This window comes from Psittacula echo, assembly GCF_963264785.1.
Source record: "Psittacula echo genome assembly, chromosome: 1".
Classification (NCBI taxonomy): Eukaryota; Metazoa; Chordata; class Aves; order Psittaciformes; family Psittacidae; genus Psittacula; species Psittacula echo.
The window spans coordinates 119,836,405-119,845,606 of record NC_137735.1 but is presented as its reverse complement, the minus strand read 5'-3'; the positions used below and the strand labels follow the sequence as shown (position 1 = coordinate 119,845,606).

The 9,202-nt window shown below is 36.5% G+C and overlaps 1 protein-coding gene across 1 annotated transcript; it reads right to left on the bottom strand.

The window, feature by feature from the left end:
• Positions 1–319: 319 nt before the first annotated feature.
• On the bottom strand, positions 320–8,946 carry MGAT4C (MGAT4 family member C; the record flags this gene model as incomplete). Its single annotated transcript, XM_080631427.1, has 3 exons — positions 8,048–8,946; positions 3,331–3,478; positions 320–1,473 (listed from the first exon to the last, which is right to left on the bottom strand). Exons 1-3 carry the CDS (start codon positions 8,174–8,176, stop codon positions 320–322), a joined length of 1,431 nt encoding a protein of 476 aa, XP_080487553.1. The 5' UTR covers positions 8,177–8,946.
• Positions 8,947–9,202: the final 256 nt, after the last annotated feature.

The following is a 9,202-nucleotide window of genomic DNA, read 5'->3' as shown; positions in this document are numbered from 1 at the left end:
TAATTATAGGATGTTTTTTTAGTCCTGTTTAGTCCAGATGATCTCTCTCACAGAGAAATGTTAATAAAAAAGGGTTTCAAGATCTCAAGTGAGGTTTGAGAACTTTGCATTTCCTATAAAATTCAAAAATTTCAACAAATGTTTGTATATTGCCTGACCAAGCTAGTGAAAAATAAATTGCTTTGCTTGTTTCGTGATTTCCCCAGATTTTTTGTTTCTTTAGTGAAGAGCTGGAAATGTCAGTTTTTCTAGGGAATGGTACCAGTTGGGACCCAGCTGATCGTATGCATTCTGTACCTTCTTAGGTGGCTTTACTTTACTAATTTGGTGTTTGAGAAGTCCAGACACTAATGCTCCTAATGATCAGCCATTCTTTTTGACTTTTGGTAACAAGTATTCTCATGCAGTTAATATCAAACAGAACTTTGTGCTCTACATCTGTTATTTCAATATTCCCATTTTTGAATTCCCCTAATCTCAAGTAAGTGGTGCATTGTCTCCTGTTTTTACTTCCTGCAATCTTTTCTCCTACTTCCAGGGCCCCATGATGCAAAATGTCATTTTGCCGGTCTTCAGTTCCAGTGACAACTTTAATTTTACTGATTTTAATGGGCTTTTCAAATACAATCCCATAGAAATCTCCAGTAGAAGGAGCTTTTCCCCAGAAGTACTCATCAATGCTGCTGTAAGCCTTGCTTGCCTCATAGTTTTCAAATACATTCATGCTGGTGTGTAAGTTTGCAGGTGGGTTGTCAGGGATATCAACTGATTCCTCTTCAAAATCATCATCCTTTAACTTGTTTTCAGCTCCTTTGTAAGATGAGTAGTATCCCATGTGCTGGAACAGAGATGGCTTAAAACGTATCACTTCCTTTTGAGCCAACAGCCCACGGAAGTGGATAAGCAGCCAGTCACAAGGCATTTCTTGGTAGAACATCAGTAAAAAATGGGCCAGGCGTGGGAGGTCATGGGAGTGGTAAAGCTTTCCAATGTAACCTAGTTTGGAGAATTCCAAAGTCACCCAGTACGACCCTTCTCGTGAGGTAATTACTTTCTTAACAGCAGTCAAAAAATTCTTTGAGCACCGAACATCATCTTCTAGCATCACATAATAGTCAGAAAGATTTGCACAAAAGTTAAGAAGAAAAGCATAATCTACATTTTGTTTGGATCGAAACTTCACACGGTCCTCTGGGTCATTGTAATTTCTTTTGAGGCCATCCAGTACAGGATAATACTCCTCAGGGACGTGAATCACTATTAATCTGCCTGCAATTATGTGGTGTGCAAATTTCTGTGAAATATCCTGGACCATCCCTTCACACCAGGCTGAGTCGAAATCTGCCAGTTGCACTACCACTGCAATTTCTTTGAGTTCCTCATAACTTGATTGCTCAAATATGGACTTGATGGTCTCAAGCAAGTAGTTTCCTTTCTTCCGTTTCACAGAGGATAGCCCAATTGTAAGATACCCTGTACAAAAGACAATCAAACAAAAACTGAGTATCTCACATTGAAAAAATTCCACCATGAAGCTATTCTCCAGAGCTGTGCTTATATTATATAAAACTAGTAAAACTTCACTACAAAAAAATAGTGAAGACTGAGAAATTTGGTATGTGAATTTACTAAGCTGAATGCAACAAAGAACGTTTATTGCCTTTTCATGAAAGAAGAATCGCATCACAAGCAAATAGATATAAGATGACTATTGCATTAAACATTCACTTGTTAACTGCAAGGAATGGCATGTAGCGGACAAAAGCCAAAGCAGTGTGCACGCATATGCCTGGTAGAGGAAACCACACAGACAATGATAAGACTCTAAAATCTGCTAAAAGATAAGGGATTATGAGATATGATTCACACAAGGAGCTACAAAATGCAGCACAACAACTTAAGCTATATATTACTTGCCAAACTTTTATCATTCTAAGCACTCTACAAGAGAAGCTGCACTTAAGCATAATTTTACATTTTTATGAACCATGCATGAATACATTTTTCTGTGTGTTAAGTTTTAACTGAATTTGTCCAATTTTACCTTGCTAGTAGTTCTTCTTCTAACCAGCTTTCAGGACTCCTTGAGCATTTTACAGGGAACTTTAGTTGCAAAATGTAATTTAGATATTATTTCAAAGTAGAAGAGAACTTACTACCTCATACCTGTGGCTGGATAAATATTTTCTAATGCCGTTACATCTTTCTAGGGAGATATGCATCTTAATGATAAGAGAAAAATATTCATCTCTGCTGTTTGGAGTCACTGCCATTGCATTTTTGCCAGCAGTCGAAATGAGTATGCTGAGATATGTTCTAATATATATAATTTTTTCTAACTCCTGATGTAAAAAATGTTAAGACTTTATAATTGCAAGGTCATACTTCAGTTGAACCTACCCCAACTTTCTTAAAATATTGTGTTTTGTAAAAGACTGCTCTAAGAAGCTGATTCAGATTTTCCCCCAAGGCTTGAGTCTGCTCAAAATGCACTTTTAGAGTGAAGTACAACCCCCAGAAGCCATTTACACTGCCTGAAGAGCCCAAAATTTCTCAAATTTAATCTGAAAAAAACTTTTGTGGCTTTCTATGAATATCAACAAATCACAGATGATTTTATCTTCAGTGCTTGGACTTATGACCCTTGTTTATGTTTGTGAAATGATCAGTTTGGAACCCAGGTGACACCTGTCTAAAAAATAGGTATGGCAGTATTTCACTTCAGGATGAAAGTATTGAACCCTGCCTAGAGTCAGAATATCTAGATAATCCATCTGAAGATGGCTGCAAGAAGAATCCTCCTTTACTGTTCTCATAATAGCACAATTCACCTTCTTTCTTATCACAGCTAAATGAACAAGGAGACCTATTCACAGCTGTTGGACTGGCAGAACAGGGGACCTGAAAGGTGTACCTATGTGACCCAAGCATACCATAAATTGGATTTACTGGTTATACAGACAGATACAGACAGAACGGTCTTGGGGTCGTTATAGATCACCACCAGCACATGCCTTGTTCCTGCTTTCTAAATCATCTCCTGGCCTGCGAGGAAATCCACAAAAGTGTGCTCCCACAGACCATCTAAGTGCTGTCTGCAGGATGACTATAAGTCAGGCATTTGATCAGCAGGTAACCAAGCTGTGAGGCCAGGCTGAGCTAACAGCTGCCCAGGAACTGCCTGTGCAGAGAGATAGCTGTCTCACTCACTCTCTGAGATTGTCACTGATTAATTCAGCCCCTCTTGCCTAGAAATATCACAGGGACTGTGTAGATTTCACCCATTTTTAAATTATCTCATTTCATGACATTCAGATTACAGTTACTTACTTTTCCTTGGCAAAGGCGTGCCAGCTAGGTAGCGATAGGAAATGTTTATAGATCCTGAGAAATTAGACAAATCTTTAAAAGTGTGAACATAGCGCTCTGGGTTGAGCTGGTGCGTGGCTGTTTCTCTGAGTAATTGCTTGTCCCCTTCCTATTAGTGAGAAAACAAAAAGAATAGGAGAGGGATAGAGACAGAGAGAAACACATTTGTGAATACCAGCTAGAGAGGAAACATGGACAGGCAGGGTTCCAAGAACAACAATTTTCAGTGTCAGCTTTTGTGAATGCATGTAGATGTCACTTCATTTTTTTGAAAAACCCATTACTGAATATCATATATTTTTTGGCTACAGAAAATGTATCATAACCCTTCAGATTATGGAAACAGGGAAAGAAAAAAAAGAATATTTTGGGCAAAAGCTCTGTAAAGGTTGGAAACACTAAATTATAAAAAAAAAAAAAAAAAGCTGCAATATTCAAAAGACATATAAGAAAGCATCAATAAGCAACAAATGAGAGAATTTTCATAGATGGAGAAGTGGGGAAGATTTATTGAAAATATTTTCAGTTCTTAAAAAAAAACAACAGCCCACAAAACAATTGCAAAGAAAGATGAAACTGGACCCTGGCAGCTGGCTCATTTTGTGATTTTTCTGAGTAGCTCCAGCTCAGGTTTTTGATAAGAAGAAATGCATGCAATCATTGAGACAGCCAAAGCTTTCGCTGGCTTTCGTGAACAGTTTGATGTCATAGGAAAAAAGGCAAATTTACCACTATACTTCATCTTACTGCCTCTTTCTCCTATCTTTTTCTTTAAAGAGGCTTCCTTAGCCATCATAAATTCACCTAAGGGAAGGAGCAGCTTCATTAGCAGTGCTCTATCCATAAGCTCAGTTGGGTCTGCGGGAAAATCTGTTCCTTAGTCCTTAAGAAAAGGCAAAATATCTAACAAGTTGTAGTGTCATGAGACTGAATTTAAAGTTAGGAATGATTATATAATTTACATGGATGGATTCTAGTCTGATGACAGGCCACTGAATGAATAAGTTCATTTCTTCTGATATATATACAGTATGTAAAAACACTAAAAACTAAAAACTGCATTGTGCAGTGATAGTATTGATGCTAACAAGAACAACCACAGAAACAGTAAACAGCACTCATATTTAATGGTATAAATACTAAATAATGTGTCAAATATATATTTATAACACAAAAAAATATTTTTTTCAACCAATCCTAGGTTCATTTTAACTTCATTATTTTTCTTTCATAGAAGTAACAAATAATACACTTCTGAGTTTAATAAAGATCTTTGGCAGACATACAGGTGCATCTACCTACACTGTTACTCTCTCTTCAACTGCAATGCCTTTCCAGTAATTTCTGTCTAGAGCACCTATGATATTTTGCATTTGCCCATAACTTATGAGAAGAAGGTTTATATTGATCAGATTCCAGATTAAAATGTAACTTAATAGGCTAGGAAGAGAATGCACCTAAACTTCAGGAGATATTCTATGAAAATCAAAAAATGTCAAATTGGAAAAAAACCCCAAATGGATGGTCCAAAAACTTTCTTTTTTAAACCCAGCTTTTTTTTAATGTCAGAAACCATCATGTGTCATTGGTTGGTTCCAGAATGGAACACCACAATAGTTTGTTTCATAAGGCTTTGGAATGGAAACCCATTGTGCTGAGGTTTTTCTGCATAAAAAGTTTCAAAATATTTGGAAATAGAAAATGTCAGGATAAAATGTTTTGATTTTAACAAGCAAAATATTCAAACTGACCGCAACAATTTTTTTTTTTTTTTTTTTTTTCTCTTTAAGAAATGTCTTTTGTGGCTAACAATCCTTTTTTAAGTTGTTGTTGCTTTCATTGCTTTGTTGAATGAAAAAAACCCTAAAACATGGATTTTGCCAAAAAAATTAAATCTGGTTCTTCTATCTCTGACTACTATGCAGAGGTCAGTGAAGCTGAAGAGCTTGATTAGGTCTCTTTAGTTTTCTCTAATTTTTTCTATGGTAGTTCTGGCTTTCATCTGTTAACTAACCACTAACTTACATTCCAGTTTTAGCTGAAGCCTGGGAGATTTCTGTGGGTTCCACTGGGCAAATTGCCAGAAGTTCTCCATTTTTTATAAAGCTACTCTGCTCCACTAAGGATGCTGTGTCAGCTACAATAGTACTATTGTTTTCATAGTGCCTAAAATAATGATTAGCATTCATAGAAGCATGCAAAAGGCATGTTTCACTCACAGTTCTCTTACAACTCATAATATGTATAAAAAAATCACTGCATATATTGTGCTATCTGGTTATATAAATTCAGTATGTCTTCAAAATATTTGATTAGATGTGGCTCACAAGCTGCAGATGAATCACTTTACACTTCTCTGCTGACACACATGCATCAGCATTTTAGAGTCCTCAACAAACATACTTAAGCAATTTTCTGAGGTGGACCCATTTTCACAGCAAATGCCCTGAAGAAAACAATGGAAAGGATTCATATGAGTCTCTGAGCGAAAATGAAAAATTCTCCTCTCCCTTCTTAAGATTTGCCACAAGGAATCTCACTGTAATCTAATGCCCTGAAAAAGGCTACTTATCTCAACTTTGGTGAAAGAGATGCTAGTCCTGCATCCCCTTGCACAGCCTGCTGCCTGAGACTGGGAAGAGAAACTCTGGGTCAGTTGCCTTCCTCTGTCAGTTAACTTCAAGAGACACTCCAGCGGAGACTTACTACAATTTCAAAGTCAGAGGGCTTTTGGGTCTCTGAGGACTTTCAGACTCCCATTCCTTGAAGGAAACTGGTTAGCCTTCTGTTCTCGAAACTATCCCCAAATCTGCTCACCAACAACACTGAAACTGCTCATCTTTCACCTCAGCAGAGAAAACACACCAGACAAGGTAACAGAGCTATCAGACATGGTCAGGAAAGCTGAAAACAAAAAAAAAACCCAAAAAAACCAAATAAATTAAAAAGTCAACAGCCTAATACATTTGAGAAAATGCTTGATGGACCATGAAGTTACAGGCAATCTGGGATAATTGCCAGAAGACTTGGCAAGAAACTTGGCTGGGAGCTACATGAATGCAGACATGCCAGAACTGTGATGAGAGAAGCAATGAAAGAGAGTGAATTTTTAAAAAAGGGGAGAAACCCAGCAAATTAGGAATAAGACATGGAGCCATCTGGGGAGCTGGCGAATAGCACAGGAAAATATTTCAAAAACAAACCAAGAGGAACATTATTAGCAGTGATAATAAAAGCACTTTCAGAAACATCTGGGGGACTTTGAAGCAGTTAGTGAGTGGAGAAGAAGCATCAGGGAAAATACCACTGGAAAAAATAAAATATGTTATAAGCCAGGTCAAATTTCATCACAACCAAGAAATGATGAATAAACAAAACAGTGCAAAACCCTAGCACAAATACTGTTAGAGAAAGCAATATGTCTGTAATGGAGTAACATGCTAGAAGCATGTGTTTTCAATGGTTTAAAAAGTACTAGCATAGTCTTAATATTGTAAATATTTAACATATTTTTATAAGTAAAGTATTTTAAATTAAAATCACTAGCAAGTTATCTATGGTTCTGGTAAATCTGTGTAAGGATTTTACTATTTGTGTATTGCACTTTTTTCATACTATGATGTCTCTTTTCAGATCCAGCTGGGATCAGACTTCACCTTTCAGAATATTGGAAAGCCCATCCTGTCCCAGTTCGACAAATCAGGCAAAAGGTGACACAGCGTATCAGAAAGCCACTTAGTAGTTCAATTCAAGATCAAAGAAAAGGACTATCTAATCATATCACAATGTTAGATACTCAGTTCAGTCATTTTACTATTTATAAGCTTGTTATTAAGCTACCATGTTCTTCTACTGAGCTCAGTCCAACCTCAAAAGAACTGGAAATTCAATCCATTAATCAAGTCTTCAGGGCTTACTTGATGTTCAGCACTGAGACACCCAGAGGTTACACATAAACTGCAGAGTTATGTCACATTGTCAGTAGGTTATTTGTTGAAATCCCTAACACAAATCTTTCCATAAATCTCTTTCATACTCGTAAACTTTCACTAGGTATCATTTATGTCTAATTGTTAATGCTGTAACACTGAAACCCCCCCCACCCCAGATTCAAATCTGAGATATAGAAAGTGCAAAAAAACAAAAAATAAAAGCACTAAAAAGAAATTATTAATACAAAGAGCTTAAAATCTATCGAGTTAGTATAAGTTCTCTTCTATAATTATATTTCTATAATATTGTTTAATAGAGTATTCAGGGGTGAAATTCACAGTGTGGACTGAAAAAGGAGCTCCTAGCTCATATGAATATTTCAGATGTAGGCAATTAAAATTGAGAGAAATCCAGGGTTATGGAAAATACAGGAATTATATGGACTCAGAGGAAGATACCTGATGAGATATCTCCATGTTTTGCTACATTCATTATCTCCCATACTTCCAATACACAATGACATATTTACTTCTGTGAAAAGGACTGTTAGGGTCTTACTGACACACACTATGTGTAGTATATATTGATAAGATGGCTTCATTATAAAGCACACATTTTTATCATACTTCACAGTTAATGGTACACTAAGAGTGTGGTATTGCAAAAATTCTGAACTTTACTGTTTAACCAGGGATGCGTCATGTTCTGTTGCTCCAGGATCATTTCTTCCACCTGAAAAACTTACCAAAACATAACCATCTTCAATGTACAAATTCATGAACAGCAAGCAAATGACAAGGACTCCTAAGAATGACACTGCTGATCGTTTCCGCAAGCATCTCATTTTATCACAATATTTCAAACTGTGTCTCATGTGAAGAACGGTATATAGTAGTGTCACCTATGAAAGAAAACCACAGTATTACAAGAACTTCCCCTCTGATAAGCATGATAGCAAATCAACTTACCGTCAGATGTATCAGATCCTTCAAACACTCATAACCTATACCATTTAAGGTGGAATTAATTTTATTTAATCATTGTCATCTTCAAGTTTAACATACAATTCTCTATAATTTAAGTGTGCTATTTTTTCCTTTTTTTTTTTTTTTTTTTCTTTTGTTATTAAAGAAAAAAGCACACTTTTTCCTACCTGTTTTAGGCTGGAATTATGATGTCAGTGTAGTAGGAATGAATAAGCAGCTGAGTTTCACATGTGTAATTGTCAGATCCCAGCTTGATGGCAAGAGATGAAGTGCATTGTCTCCCTGTCTACCGGAGTCTCCTTCCAAAGACAGCTTAGGCCAAAGTTATTGCATGACTCAGTGTCATTGCCCGTAGGAGAATTCTAGATACCAGAACTACCAGGCACAAGTGAGGTACCTTCCCTGCAGTGAGAAGGCAGTATCAAGACTCCAGTATCCCTTAGCCTTAGATGTCTGCACTGTGATAGAAAAGCTCTCACTGGAAGTGTCATTTTCTACAGAAGAAGAAAGATAGATGTCTGCCTTACACCAGACACATCTGAGGTGAGTATTGGGAAGTCCTTACTCTTATTAGATGAACTGGACAAAGAAAGGATCAGAAATCCACTAAGTAGCTCAACTCAAGATCAAGAAAGAGGACTGTCTAGTCATGTCACAATATTGAAACAGTAAAACATACTCAATTTAGTAATTTTATTATTTAAAACAAGATAAATTCTGTTTGTGGCTGTCAAATCAGAAGCATTAACCTATGTAGGACTACATGTGTATGAAAAAGATCTTGCCACAAACTAAAGAAACAGACTCCAGATCAGACTGTCAAAACTCTGATGGATTCTTAACTAAAAAGAAGTCTATAAGCTCACTATTTATGTTCTCATTTGTTTAAGTACAAATGTATTTTGGCTATTGTC